This window comes from Barbus barbus, assembly GCF_936440315.1.
Source record: "Barbus barbus genome assembly, chromosome: 4".
NCBI classification, from domain to species: Eukaryota; Metazoa; Chordata; class Actinopteri; order Cypriniformes; family Cyprinidae; genus Barbus; species Barbus barbus.
The window spans coordinates 9,983,880-9,999,026 of NC_136732.1; the positions used below are offsets into that span (position 1 = coordinate 9,983,880).

Genomic DNA, 15,147 nt, shown 5'->3' on the forward strand with positions numbered 1-15,147 from the left:
CTGATGTACTTGTTACATTGTTAGAAGAATGGCATCTACGCTAATATTACTCTGTTTCTTTCTTATTCCGAGGTCACCGTAGCCACCCAGATCCAGACTGTATGCAGATCAGATGGTGGATCAGCACCTAGAGATGACCTCTACAGCCAGGACACCTAGATGAGCCCCAGAGACTGATCCCCAGTGAAGACCCTGTCTCCAAGACGGCCATCAGGACAAGACCACAGGAACCAGATGAGTCCTTTGCACAATCTGATTCTGCTTTAGCCTAGATTTAAACTGCTGATTTCTGGCCAGATGAGGATGACATTATTTCGACAAACTATTTCCCCGTCTAAATACTGTAAAGCTGATATAAATCCACCCAGCTTTATATCAAGTCGATGTAAATCTGCTTTGACACAATTAGCATTATTAAAAGTGCTATACAAATAATACTGACTTGACATAGAATCCATTTTTACTGAAAGAATTGCTAGGAAGTTTCAGAGATAATTACAAAGAAACATTAAATTAAACTTTAAAAATGAAACATTATCTATCTATCTATCTATCTATCTATCTATCTATCTATCTATCTATCTATCTATCTATCTATCTATCTATCTATCTATCTATCTATCTATCTATCTATCTATCTATCTGTCTGTCTGTCTGTCTGTCTGTCTGTCTGTCTGTCTAGCCAGATAACCACATTTAGCACCAAGCAACTACTCCGAAAACCTTTTAGACGAGTCTTTGTCAAGTAGTCATCAAAGCTGGACTTTGAACATTAAACAACATTACATAACTTCATTTTCTAGTTTAGTTTGATATTTCTTGCACATATAATGAAATACTTGTAAAAATCAGTTTATGCTAAATATAAATTCAACTAAAAACTATAAAGTGAAATGCTCTGTTTTTCACCTCTTCTAACTAAACAAGTGGACTGGCCTGGACTGGCCTGGAATTTTGAGGCGGAGTTTGTTTGAGTGACGTGGGTTATGTAACCTCATCTGACACAGCCACGGCTTTCACTTCCCTAGCAGCATGGAGCAGAATAACTAAAGCAACCCAGACTGGATTCTTCCTATTTCACATCAGAGTTTATCAAGACTTCCATTAAACTACATTCTCTGCGCCTTTAACTTCAAAGATAAGGGGTAAGAGTTAATTTCACAGCTGTCCTGAACGTTTACCTTATGATTGCATTTGGAGTCAGTCTTTGTTTACTGGTTACTGCACTTGTGTTTCACCTGCCTATGCCGGTGGACAACAATGAATATGAAGAATGAATAAAGACTACAGGCCTCTTTTGGGTCATTGATTGTACACGGTGATCATTATTTTTAGTTTGAACCTGGGGCTGTATCTGTCCCTTTTCTTTTTTAAACATTCATACATTTACATTAAATGGTGACTACAGTAAAGAATACAATTTTTGCTGAAGATTATACCGATAATGAGAAATTTGTTACCAGCCTGAAGATATAATAATACATAATATATGATGGTGTTTCAATATCTCAATGCTGCAAAAAATACTTTTCTTACTTAATTTTTTGTCTTGTTTCAAGCAAACATATCTAAACAAATAAATAAATAAAACTTAAATCAAGAAGGATTTTCAAGACAAGTAAAAGTTATTGTCTTGTTTTCAGAACAAAATAAGTCAAAACTAAGTGAGTTTTCGCTTAGAACAAGCAAAATAATCTGCAAATAGGGTAAGCAAAATAATCTTTTTTTCAAACAGAAATAATCATTTTTACTTGTCTTGAAAAACCTTTTGATTTAAGAATTTTTTGTTATATGGGTTGGAAACAAGACAAAAAAAAAAATCTAAGTAAGAAAAGCATTTTTTGCAGTGAACTTTTATGCTGTTGGATCAATTTTGTGTTTCTGATCATAACGCTGTTCATCCATTTTATTTATTTATTTCATTTTTTTAAGGGGCTTTTCATTTGAGGTGCAGCGATGGTGCAGAAATATCAGTCCCCTGTGAGGGTTTACAAGTACCCTTTTGAGCTCATAATGGTGGTGAGTTTTTAAAAAAATGTATGCACATGAGAGAGTGTGCATGCCAAATCATATTCTTTAAAAGTCTGTCTATAGTTGGTTATACCTTTTATATTTGTTCATTTTTTCCAGTTTTGTCTTTTTAAATCATACCTGCCGCATAGTTGAAACAATTAAGAATTAATGTAGAATTACTTTTGTTTAGTAATGTTCTCAAAGTTTGTCTAGTCAGCTGTACTCTGTCTCAAAGCGGCTTTGCTCTAGAGTTCACTAAACTTTTAAATGGGTTGTCAGCTCAAATACGGGTAAATCTTTAACCTCACAGAGCACAAGTCTCTATTGCTTTATTGCATTAATAGCATTTGTGGTTTGAACTGAACCAGCATTTCATGTGCTAAGCATTATATAATGGATAGTTAACATTTTAGATGGTTAAGATTTAGATGCTTATAAATTCTGATTAAATTTCTGCTTTAGAAGCTGTTGTAAAATGCAGATAAACACACGCGTGTGACTGAATTATTGTGGCAAATTGCAACTATAAATGGCATATTGTTAAGCCAATTAACTATTAATCTTAGGAGAACCATTATTAAAATGTAAGATTTTTGGATGTATTATTAATATCTACCTATATGGTAAAATCACCGTAACATTTGGTTTTAAGTGTTTTTTTTTTAGTGAAGTCAATTATTTTGCAGTGTATGCCAAATGAAAATGTCAGTTTTATTTAACAGATGTGATCAGTTAATAGTAATAAGAATACAACTTTTCACTTTTCACTTTATTCCTGTGGTGCCTCTTATGCAAAACTAACAGTAGATCTTTGGAGTATCTCAGTTGCCCATCTCCACATCACCAGCTGATCCGATAAAGCTGATAAGAGCACTTAACATCAGCACTCCAATACATAATTAAATCCTTTCACAACTCTCGTGACCGGTTAATGTTATCACACCCTTTACACAATCATTATCACTTACCATCACCTGAGCACCAATGTGAAAATACATCAGCATACAAAAGAGTATGTATTACATATATAATAGGGTTTACTTTACAGGAATACACTTAAGTGTGAATTTAATGTAATGCTTTCAGACCATTTAATGACTGTTAATTGCATTAAATGACAAGGCCTTTTATTACAAGGCATATTAGTTTAATAAGTGTGCTTTATGATGCACTTACAGTATATAACCCTAACCCTAACATAAGTGCATTTTTATATGCAATTTCATTCTGCCAAATGTGCTAAACTAAAATATACTTTAATGTGATTCCTTTAAAAAAAAAAAAATGTATGTTGTGTTTAAATACATTAGTAATTGCATATCTGTAATTAAGTTGCAATTTAGTTTATTTAAAAAAATGTTAACTTTAAATGTAGTATTAAATAACACACTCAAATTATAATCAAGTTTGCATGTGCTTTCATGTGTTAGTCAACACATCAAAATAAGTGTACTTCCTTAACGAAAACTCATTTTAAAATGTACTTTAATTGAACAATATTAAAAATTGTACTTAAGTGGGTTAAGAAGCAGTCATTACTGAACTCACATCAAAATATGTGTACATCTTTAAAGCATGACAAACTAATTTTAAAATGTACTTTAATTTAACAATATTAAAAATTGTACTTAAGTGTGTTAAGAAGCAGTCATTACTGAACTCACATCAAAATATGTGTACATCTTTAAAGCATGACAAACTAATTTTAAAATGTACTTTAATTTAACAATATTAAAAATTGTACTAAAGTGTGTTAAGAAGCAGTCATTACTGAACTCACATCAAAATATGTGTACATCTTTAAAGCATGACAAACTAATTTTAAAATGTACTTTAACAATATTAAAAATTGTACTTAAGTGTGTTAAGAAACAGTCATTGCTGAACTCTCTTTAAAAACAGTTGTGGCATGTTATTTCATTAATATTACATTATTAACAGTTGTTTTAAAATATCTACTTTTAAGATTTGAAGTACACTAAAAGTGCACATTAAATACACTTTTCATAAGGGAAAGAGCCATAATTGTAATTAACATTTCAATATTTAAAATATCAAAGCAAGTGTCAGTGATAAGACAATAGATATAATAGATTGTTTTATTATATGTAGAGTGCTAAAAATAGCTATCTGGGTCATATAATAATCATGGTCTGAATGTCGTTGTATTTTGTGTCTAGAGTGAATCTGTAGCTGTATTAATTCTGGCAGGAATGAGCATCGTGAAATCTCAAGGCATGATTGATCAGCTGGGTAATTAGGTAACAGTTCACAGGCATTGATCCACTCCACCCCCACAATGACATAATTTCCCCTGGTGAAAGTACTAATCACTTGCTCTTATCAATGCTATTATTGTGTATTGGTTTTTTCAGATTTGCTGAGTGCGCGGTTTGATGTCATAGTTTAGTCAGCATGGGCCACTGCTCACACTTCACAAGAATCATTCAGTGTGTGCACTCAAACACTTGTGTCAATCAAACCTCCTCTGGGGTTTATGCCACAAATAAGGCTTACAGTATTATTGTGCTTATGAAACAGCTGTGGCCGAGGTTTGGATTTTATAAAAGGCTTGTTGCACACAATATAAAACCCACTTCAACAAGTAATCATGTTAGAATAGGGAAAAACTTCAGGGATTGTTTTAGATTTTGGGTTTGAGTAAAATGTACAATTTAAGCATTGGCATTCAGTTTAATTCGAATTTGAATTGAATTGGTCACACGTCTCATGAAAAGTTTAGGTTACACTTTATTTTGATAGTCCACTTTAGACATTCTACAAACTGTAAATAACTTTGTAAGTACATGTCAACTATATGTCAACTAATTCTCATTCATTTGCAACTACATGTCTACTAACTCTCAAGAGTAGACTGTTAGGGTAGGTTTAGGGTTAGTAGAAAAAGTTGACATGTACTTGCAAAGTTTCTCATGTTGTATGTTGTGGACCCATCAAAATAAAGTCTGAAGTTATTAAGCAGACAGTCTACTAATACTCTAATGACTGCTAGTTGACATGTAGTTGCAAAGTTACTAACTATTAGTAGAATGTCTAAAAATAAAGTGTTACCAAAGTTGATTTTTATGATCACATGAAGAGCAATATTCTGATTATTTTTACTGCTTGTGAATGCATATTGTTCCGCTGATGTGGACATTTTAGGATATAAAAATACATCAAATGCAATATAAATTTAGTTTAGCTCATTAAATAGATATTACATTAAATTGCATTAAACACTGAAAGCAGTTGTGTATATTTCTTTGAATTTTATTCTAATTCTAATTATTCTTAAATTCAAATTACCATAATTTTGTACATTGGGCAGAATTGTTATTTAATTATAATTCAGTTCAGTTTCATTATAATTCTATTGAAATTCAGTAATTAAATATGAATATTAAAGGGCTTTTTAGTTAAAGATAACTGCTGTAGCCTTTTCTGTTCCTGAGAGCAGAAAATAATGTATAATGCTTCATCTCTTACATAAACTCTGTTATTGTGTACAGTCCAGAGAAAACATTTCATTGTTTGATCAATCGCTTTAATGGATGACGTCTATGGACATCATCCCTTTATTGATTTAACACAAAGGTTGAGATATTGCCGGCATTTTAAAGAGGCTACCATACTTTTAGAGTAAAGCACTTGTTTGTGTACTGTACACAGTTTGTAGGGTTTCTTTATATGACCTACTACACTGATCAGAATGTGCAGTAAACAACACTGCATGGAATATTGTATCCAGCTGTGCATTATGCTCGACATGATCTTTCATTCCAGCGTGACAACTCTTTGTGCCAAAATGCATTACAGATTAATTTTTTTGTCAGATCACGTGACAAAAATGTAGCATACTACTATTCTATAATATATTCTGTTTCATAATGTATTCCATTTCAGTCCGTTAAGGCACTCCATTTACTATTCTGAAGACATTCTATAGATCATTTACATTTTGCACTTGTGTATATAGTGTTGTTTGACTTTTGGCAGGATCTTGTTGCTATTTAATCTACGTGACTCTCGCTCTCTCTCTCTGGAATAGCAGAGAACATACTAAAACAAATATACTGGAAAGCGCTGGATCACTGCTCAGCATATTTGCACTGATGGCTAATGCACTGACGTAGATGCAATTTAAAGTGTGTAATGTGACTCTAAATTAAACAGAGCACAATAGAATTGTTCTGGAGGTATGAATCCTTCCCAATTTAACAATAAGATGCAAACCTTTCAATATAGATCATTTGTATATGTTTTAGTATAATGTCCTATGACTTCTCACAGTGAGAACCTCACAAAGTGAGAGATTAAGGAGTAAATATTGACAGACGTACCTGTGGTTAATTTGTACTGTTGACTTAAGACTTCATGTGATATATTGTACTTGGTAATCCGGTCATGTGAGCTGCTGAGTCAACTAAAACAATAACATATCACAAGACCTGTGTACTGTTTTCAAGAACACACATAAGCTATATGAGGGTAATTTACACAAGGTGAAATGGAAAAACCATATTTTCAAGAACACTGCATTGTGTGCAAAAATTGTTTACATGTGTACATGTAATTTGAATTTCTTTCACCGTTTTTTTCCTTTCTCACACTTACATGCGTCTCATCTTTTTTCTTCTATAGGCCTATGAGAGAAGATTCCCAAACTGTCCGCTGATACCCATGTTTGTGAACAGTGTCATTATCAGGGACTGTCATAGTGAGGATGGGGCGACCCAAGTGATTGAGCGCAGATGTACCGTGGATGTTGAGGCCCCTCGGCTTCTAAAGAGGGTATTACATCTTTTACAAACCCAAAATACCATATTAATGCCAAATTCCATCATTTGCTGTACTTAAAAACGTTGATTATTTAGACTTTAAATGGATCAAACTATCTTCAGTTTTGTTCTGAAGAAGAAACAAAAGTCTCATGGGTTTGGGACAACATGAGATGGAGTAAATGATGACAGAATTATCATTTTTGCATGAACTAGCACAATAAGCCATTAAAACTTACCAATATTAGGTACTTTGTGATGATTATGACACATGACTCTGTGTTCAGATGGCAGGAGTGGAGTACATGTATTTCATCCAGAAGAACTCGTTGAACCGAAGAGAGAGAACTCTGCACATAGAGGCCTATAATGAGTCCTTCTCCAGCAGAGTCAATGTCTATGAGCACTGCTGCTACACGGTCTGAAGCCATATGCTGCTATTTCTCTCTCACTTATGGACACGTTTATGTGTTAGCTGGTTTACGAGGGATCCTGATATTTATACATTCCCTCTTCAGGTTCACCCGGAGAATGAAGACTGGACCTGTTTTGAACAGTCTTCCAGCATGGACATCAAATCCTTTTTCGGGTTTGAAAGCACAGCAGAGAAAATTGCAATGAAGCAATACGCCACCAGTATTAAAAAGGTGTGTGTACATTTTTTTTTTTTTTCAAATGAAGATACATTTTGTTAGTAAAAAATGTTTCACAATTATCACAATAGCAAAGACAAAATACACAAACACAAAAAGTAATGGTTCAAAAAATATGCTTCATTTTCTTTGAGCAATAAAAATATGGAACCCCTGGACCAAGGTGATGGAAAAACATGACAAATATACATGAAAAAATCAATGCTTTTGCATTTCCCACCAGAAAATTTACTTGCAAAACTATTGCATTCGCCAGAGAAACTTTGTGTTCACTTGCAAAACGTTTCTGTGTCACGTCTCTGTTCCCAAAAACTCTTATTTTGATGTCCACACCTCAATTTTCTCCTGGTTTGCTATGTTTTGTGTCTCACAAAGAAAAATTGTGTTCTAAAAAACATCGCATTCTTTGAGAAACTGTGTAAGTGGAATGAAGTTCTTTACATCTTGCAAAAAGTTTTGCAAGAGTTCAAAAGTTACTCTGAGGAATGCAAAACTTTTGCAAGCGAATGCAAAAGCATTGAAAAAAAAAAAGAATTGCAAAAACATATTTTTTATTTTATTATTATTATTTTTTTTTACCCCATAGCATTGTGTTCCATTACCTTGACCTTTCAGGGTCTCCATACAAAACAAAACAGCTTTGTCAAGAACAAGTAAATAAGCGTTCACTTGCAAAGCTTTTGCATTCCCCTGAGAAACTTTGCATCCACTCACAAAACTTTTGTGTTCTTTCACAAAAGTATTCTGTTCCCTGATAAACTTCCAATGCTTTTGCATCTAAATATATATATTTATTATATATTTCCCATAGTAATATATTCCAGAAACTTTGCGTTCAATTGCAAAAGTTTTCATACCCCTGAGAAACCCCTGAAAAAGCATTGGAATATACTTTTACCCATTTCATAGTATTTACATCACTGTAAAATTTTGCAAGCAAACGCAAAAGCAGTGAGGAAAAAAAAGAATTGCAAAATCTTTTCCATCACCCTATTCTCTTTGTACAAAAAGATCTGGACAGCTTGAGCAGTTTAGTCAAGAACAAGTAAGCGTTAACACTTAAACATTTGGAACATTCTTTTTTTTATTATTTCACTGAATAAATATTTACTTAATCTACATCCAGACAGTCAGTAACTGGACTGCCAAATTTCTTACTGCTTTATTTTCAAGGCTCCCCTTCCTGCTTCCTGATTGCTTTATGATTATTATCAGGATCAGTTTTGCTGTAGTGCACTAGTTGTAGCTGGCTTGCGTGTAAGAATGTGTTTTCATGCGTTTGTGTAGCTAAAGCCAATATTTGCTTGTTTCTCTCTCTCTCTCTCCCTCTCTCTCTCCATAGGGAAAAGAGATTATTGAATTTCACCTCAAACAGCTGGAGGAGGAGGGCATTACCCAAGTGCCCCGCTGGGCACCTCCTCCTGCCCCCACCCCATCACACGCCAGAGCTATCCCAGCATGCAGCAGCAGAGCTCACTCCGGCTCCACGGACGTCCTGCCAGGCTCTCCGGATGGTGAGATGAATCATAGTGCTCACTAGCATGTGCTCATAAATATAATAATGTGGAGGAGGAATGAAAAGATATTGTGCATCAACAAAATCTAGTGAGCTGCCTTGCTGTCTACTGCCTTTCAAAGTAGGCCACTTTCAAAAGCAGTGCCCTAACTGCACCCTGAAAGAAACCTCTTAGGTTATTATGACTTATTTGCAGCTCTACACCGTAATCCTCACACAAACCGCACAGGGGAATCAAATCACTATTGATTTCAAAATAGATTTGTGTTAGCATGTTGCTAATCTAATTCCCTTATACACCAAGCATAAAAAATAACAGAGTTTTGTAACAGAGCCAGTGATCTCTGACACGTTTCTCAACTGTGTTGGTTGTGTGTTGTTCACAGATAAGTTAGATGCAGACTACATCTCCCGTTATCTGGGAAAGCTGACCCCTTTCCAAGAGAGCTGTCTCATTCGCCTACGACAGTGGCTGCAGGAAACACACAAAGGCAAAGTAAGTGCAATATCTAAAATGAAACGGAAAGAAATTCATATTTTTTTATTCAGCAAGGATGCATTAAATTTATCAAAAGTTACAAAATATTTCTATTTTACACTGTTGTAAAACTCAAGGAGCACAACTGTTTTCAACATTGATAAGAATAATAAGTGTTTCTTGAGCTGCTAATCAGCATATTAGACTGATTTCTGAAGGATCATGTGACACTGAAGACTGGAGTGATAGAATAGATTACATTTGACTTTTAAAAAAACACAAATTACCAAACCGATAGAGGGTTTTAATGGATATATTACTTAATTATATTTAGATCCCTAAAGACCAGCATGTGCTGCGTTTCCTGCGTTCACGGGACTTTAATCTGGAAAAGGCCAAAGAGGCTTTGTGCCAGACACTGACGTGGAGGAAGCAGTATCAAATAGACTTCCTGTTGGACACATGGCAGTGTCCACAGCTACTGCAGGACTACTACACAGGAGGCTGGCACCACCATGATAAAGGTCTGTCTTTACTATATGTTTAAATTGAATTTAAACATGGCTGTGTGTGACATAGAACTAATGGAGAGCCTCTTAATCCAGGATCTGTGTTAGTCCTGTGCTTTGAACAATTTGAAACTGATCAAAAATGTATCTGAGGGAGGTGTTTTCAACAAGGATGTATTAATATTAAAGAAGCAGAAATCTGTGTGGTTATGTGCTTGCTTTTGTATGTATTTTGTAGATGGACGTCCTCTTTATATCCTTCGACTTGGACAAATGGACACCAAAGGTTTAGTGCGGGTGCTGGGAGAAGAGAGACTTCTGAGACATGTAAGAGTTTGACTAATTCATATCACTCTTTACAATACAAAGCAGCTATACAGAAAGTCATACTGTTATGTTTGTAACGCCTTAGTGCTTTACCATAGAGCAAGTCTTAGCTCAGGGCGATATGACAATATATAACAACCATACAAGTAATCCTTCGAAATTAGATCCAGCTAGTGTTGTCCAACATATCAGTGCCACAGGTTCTAAGGCACACATCTGAACGTTCAAAGGCAATTAAGAGATGTAAATGTTGGTCTGTTTTGTTCTAAGCAAGAGTAAAACAAATTCTTAAAAGCATTAATGATGATATGATTTGTTGAAAAGTCTGAAGATCGGGCACACACCTGAGCATTTGAAGGCAAACAGACTGAAATATAGGTTAGTTTTGTTTCTAAAGTTTCTAAGCCAGCACAATCAATTCTCAAAAAGCACCAGTGAAGATTCAGTCGTTGTCTTAGGTGAAAAATAGGCTGTTGTCATTTGATGAGTTTAACATTTTCCCAGTTTTATTAGTCATTTAACTGACAATGTTCAGTAATGTATGGCTTTAATCTCACTTAGTAACATCTCCAATTTTAGACAGACGTATTATATTGTTACTTTCTGTGATTGAAAGTCAATACATAATGCTTTAATCCCACAGTGAGCAAGCCTGGGCGATTGTTGCAAGGAATGAAAAATTCAAATTTGGTGAAACCTCGGGAGAAACCATACTACACAAACGGACTGTTTACTATTGTATTTTTAGAGCTGCTTTACAGCAAAATTGATGGTAACACTTTAGTATAAGGACCAATTCTCACTATTAACTAGTTGCTTATTAGCATGCCTATTATTAACATATTGGCTGTTTATTAATACTTATAAAACACATATTCTGCATGACCATATTCTATATCCCTAATCCTACCCAGTACCTAAATTTAACAACTACCTTACTAACTATTAATTACAAATTTTGAGTTTGAGGCAAAAGTTGTAGTTAATGGTTTGTTAATAGCAAGAATTGGACCTTAAATGGTTAGTTCACCCCAAAATGAAAATTCTGTCATTAATAACTCACCCTCATTCCAAACCCATAAGACCTTTGTTCTTCTTCAGAACACAAATTAAGATCCTTTTTTTGCGCAAAGAAAACAAAAATAACTATTTCCTCAACCGTTCTTCTCCCCCGAGCTACGTCTTCCGCCATTTTGGAGAGTATCCAAGAACGCATTTGACGTAAATTATGCTATTTTTGTTTTCTTTGCGCAAGAAAAAGTATTCTCGTAGCGTCGCAAAACTGAAGTTGAGCCACTGATGTCACATGGACTGTTTTACCAACGTATTTACTACGTTTCTGGACCTGGGAACATTTCAGTTGAGTTGCTGTCTATGGAGGGTCTGAGAGCTCAGATTTCCTCAAAAATATGAACGAAGCTTTTACGGGTTTGGAACGACGTGAGGGTGAGTAATTAATGACAGAATTTTCATTTTGCGGTGAACTAACCCTTTAAAATAAAGTGTGACCGAATTGTTCTGTTTGTGACGTTGAATTGCTATTTTCTTGTATATCACTGTAACGCTACTTTGAATCAATCCTTATTGTATGAAGCACTATAGAAGTAAAGGCGGCGACTACACCAATGAAGCCAGTTAACATCTGGCTAAATATAATTATTATATTCACTGACCCCCTTTACCTTTGGTTCAACCTTCAGGTGCTGTCCATCAATGAGGAAGGTCTCAGACACTGTGAAGAGAACACCAAAATATTTGGAAAACCAATCAGGTACTTATATCAATTACATGTCCAAACCAGTCATGTATGTACCGTTGGTATAAAGAATGGGATCAAAATGAATTTTATGACTTTGGTTCCAATCCCAACTCCACTTATCAAACTTCTAAATGGAACTGATGTGAATAAGAATCAGTTCTTGGTGGTCACACATATTATGTGTTTTATGTGATGCATCTACTCTGATAAGTAATAATTGCTTCTGTGTTTGTGTTCTGAAGTTGTTGGACGTGTCTGGTGGATCTTGAGGGGTTAAATATGAGGCATCTGTGGAGACCAGGAATCAAAGCCTTGCTGAGGACGATAGAGCTTGTAGAAGCCAACTACCCTGAAACACTGGGCCGTCTCCTCATACTAAGAGCACCCAGAGTGTTTCCTGTACTCTGGACTTTGGTAAACACACACACAAACATAGGATTTCACATTGTGACACACTTGGGACATAAAAGAAAGTTAACAAATAGTTCCCAATATTGGGAAAGACTGAGATAAGCACACACTCAGTATTCATTTTATGGTTGTAAATTGTTCTATCTACACATTGACCCATCAGAGTTAAATGTCATGTTAGCGTGGTGCCTTTCTTAATTGCCATCCTTCTGCAAATGTCATGCTTGCCTGGGCCTTTGTTAGCAGTGCTAATGAAAAATGACCCGCTGATTTCTGTTGCACCCTGTTCTGCTGTCAGGTGAGTCCATTCATCGACGAAAACACACGGAAGAAGTTTCTCATCTATGCTGGGAATGACTACCAGGGGCCTGGAGGTCTGGTGGACTACATTAACAGAGACTTCATCCCTGACTTCTTAGGAGGAGATGCTCTGGTGAGTCTGTTGTTGGTGCGATCTGACATGTTTAAACTCTTTGATTGGTTGAGACAGGTTCTGATACCAGTGGGGTCACCAAGCTGGAACGTCAGGCAGATCTGTGCATCATTTGTTTAAAGTGATAGGACATATCACGTGACTTTCTTAGACCAGCAAGTCATTCTCAAACAATTGCTTGCATAATTATATTTAAATATTGTTTTGAGTGTGCATATTTGTCATGGAAACCACATAGTAGTTTGTGTTTTAATTTTAAAAAGAGTACTTATTATGCAAATTATATATTGTAAAAGAATATACTTTCAGGACACATGTGGCTGTACAATATGTATTCAGACAGACATGAAAACAATCTAATGTCGCTCTAATCTAACTGTGTTTCTCTTGTTTAATTCAGTGTGATGTTCCTGAGGGTGGTCTGGTTCCCAAGTCTCTGTACCGTACGGCTGAGGAGCTGGAAAATGAGGAGGTTAAACTGTGGAATGAAACCATCTACAAGAGCGCGAGTGTACTGAAGGGAGCTCCACATGAGGTACAGCTCATCCACAGACAATACTCAACAACACACAGCTGCTGCTGTTTACTTCAGCTGTTCAAAGTTCATTACACACACTGTATGTTGATGATTAGCGCCATCTGTTGGTTATAAGAAGCCATGCAGCGTGAAAGTCACATACTGTTAGCCTAGTTCTGCTTAGTCGTTTAGTTAATGATGCCCATTTAAACAAGTATCTGTGGCACTTCAAATACTGAATAATAATATCATCTAGTGTTCCTCATGTAACTTCTTGTTTTAAATATAGTTTTGCATCCTGTTTGAAATCAAATTCTGAATTGAGCTCAGTGCTGTGTGTTATGAATTATGAAATATAGATAAATCACTATTAATTTCCAGGTGCTGATAGAGATTACAGAAGTATCGTCTGTCATTACGTGGGACTTTGATGTGTGTAAAGGCGACGTGATCTTCAATATCTATCACTCGAGAAGAGCTCCTCAGCCAATTAAAAGAGACGGTCTGAGCGCACACAACCTCGCCTGTCCCGCCGGAAACAACGTCCAGCTAATCGACAGATCCTGGATGCTCGGACAAGACTACAGCATGGTGGAGACGGCCCTGACCTGCCGAGAGGGAGAGAGCGTACAGGTGAGAGAATCGTGCATGCATAGATCATATTTTACTACAAAACACGCTGATCAGAAGATGAGACAAACTTCTTTCTGCTGTCCCGTCAGGGATCTCATGTGACGCGCTGGCCTGGATTCTACGTCCTGCAGTGGCGTCTTTACAGCAGCCCATCATGCACTTCATCTAGCCGGCCGCGTGTAGATGATGTTCTGGCCTCTCTGCAGGTCTCCTCACACAAATGCAGAGTCATGTATTTCACAGAGGTGCTGCACTCCACTGACTTCAGGTCTGTATGATTACATGGCAAAGTGCTTATCTTAAAAAATATGAATGAAACATGGTAAACTTAAAAAGCACACCATCTGAATGTTGTTACTAAATTAAAAAATACCATCTGGACATCCAAATGTTTTCTCTAAAGGTGTGTGTGGTTGTGTTTGTATCAGGGGCTCCATGAGCAGCCTGGAGTCGAGTCAAAGCGGTTTCTCTCTGCTCACCACCTCATCCAACCAATCACAGACAGAGTCAGCCATCTCAAGATAGCACCTTCATCCAGACGGAAAACAAGACTCTTCTGTGACTTTAGCTCGGCAGGAAATGACGAATGATCATGTGACACAGTAAAACAGGGGTGCACATCAAACCACAACAAACGTCTGTATGAGTGCTAAACATTTTCATCATAAACTGCAGGCTTTCTGTAAATTATATGCAAGTTTTCTGTATATTGGTACAAATACATTTGTAAATGTTGTTAAAAAAAACAAATAAACAAACAAAAAAAACCTTACATTTCAAGAACCAAGTTTGACCCAAAAATGAAGTTTCTCAGTTTAATTAATTTTAATGGTAAAAATAACTAAAGAGAATGGCATAAATATTGCATAGTATCATAAAATCTCCTCAGAATTGTAAGTAATAATAAATAAATATTATTGAACAAAAGTATATTATTATGATTTTCCTGGAAAAAAGTAAAAACTTTCATTTCAAGAACCAAGTGTGACCCAAAAATGAAGTTTCTCAGAGTTTAATTAATTTTAATGGTAAAAATAACTAATACAAACTGCATAAATATTGCATAGTATCATAAAATCTGCTCAGAATTCAAAATAACAATCAGAAAATATTATTG

The 15,147-nt window shown here is 35.6% G+C and overlaps 1 protein-coding gene across 1 annotated transcript; it reads left to right on the top strand.

The window, feature by feature from the left end:
• The first annotated feature begins 1,000 nt into the window (after positions 1-1,000).
• LOC306868856 (SEC14-like protein 1) lies at positions 1,001-15,147 on the top strand. The gene is made up of 16 exons (XM_079415272.1): positions 1,001-1,145; positions 1,933-2,019; positions 6,658-6,807; positions 7,082-7,213; positions 7,313-7,441; positions 8,790-8,961; positions 9,350-9,459; positions 9,776-9,965; positions 10,189-10,277; positions 11,978-12,048; positions 12,279-12,450; positions 12,746-12,880; positions 13,281-13,415; positions 13,779-14,030; positions 14,120-14,298; positions 14,459-15,147. The coding sequence occupies exons 2-16, from the start codon at positions 1,957-1,959 to the stop codon at positions 14,553-14,555; spliced, it is 2,076 nt and encodes a 691-aa protein (XP_079271398.1). The 5' UTR covers positions 1,001-1,145; positions 1,933-1,956; the 3' UTR covers positions 14,556-15,147.

What these genes read in the sequence shown, in the direction of transcription:
- LOC306868856 (XM_079415272.1), top strand. Translation starts at nt 1,957, where the DNA reads ATGGTGCAGAAATATCAGTCCCCTGTGAGGGTTTACAAGTACCCTTTT. An exon ending in CTTTTGAGCTCATAATGGTG is followed by an intron (nt 2,020 to 6,657) that starts GTGAGTTTTTAA and finishes TTTCTTCTATAG; the next exon opens with GCCTATGAGAGAAGATTCCC. An exon ending in CTGCACTCCACTGACTTCAG is followed by an intron (nt 14,299 to 14,458) that starts GTCTGTATGATT and finishes TGTTTGTATCAG; the next exon opens with GGGCTCCATGAGCAGCCTGG.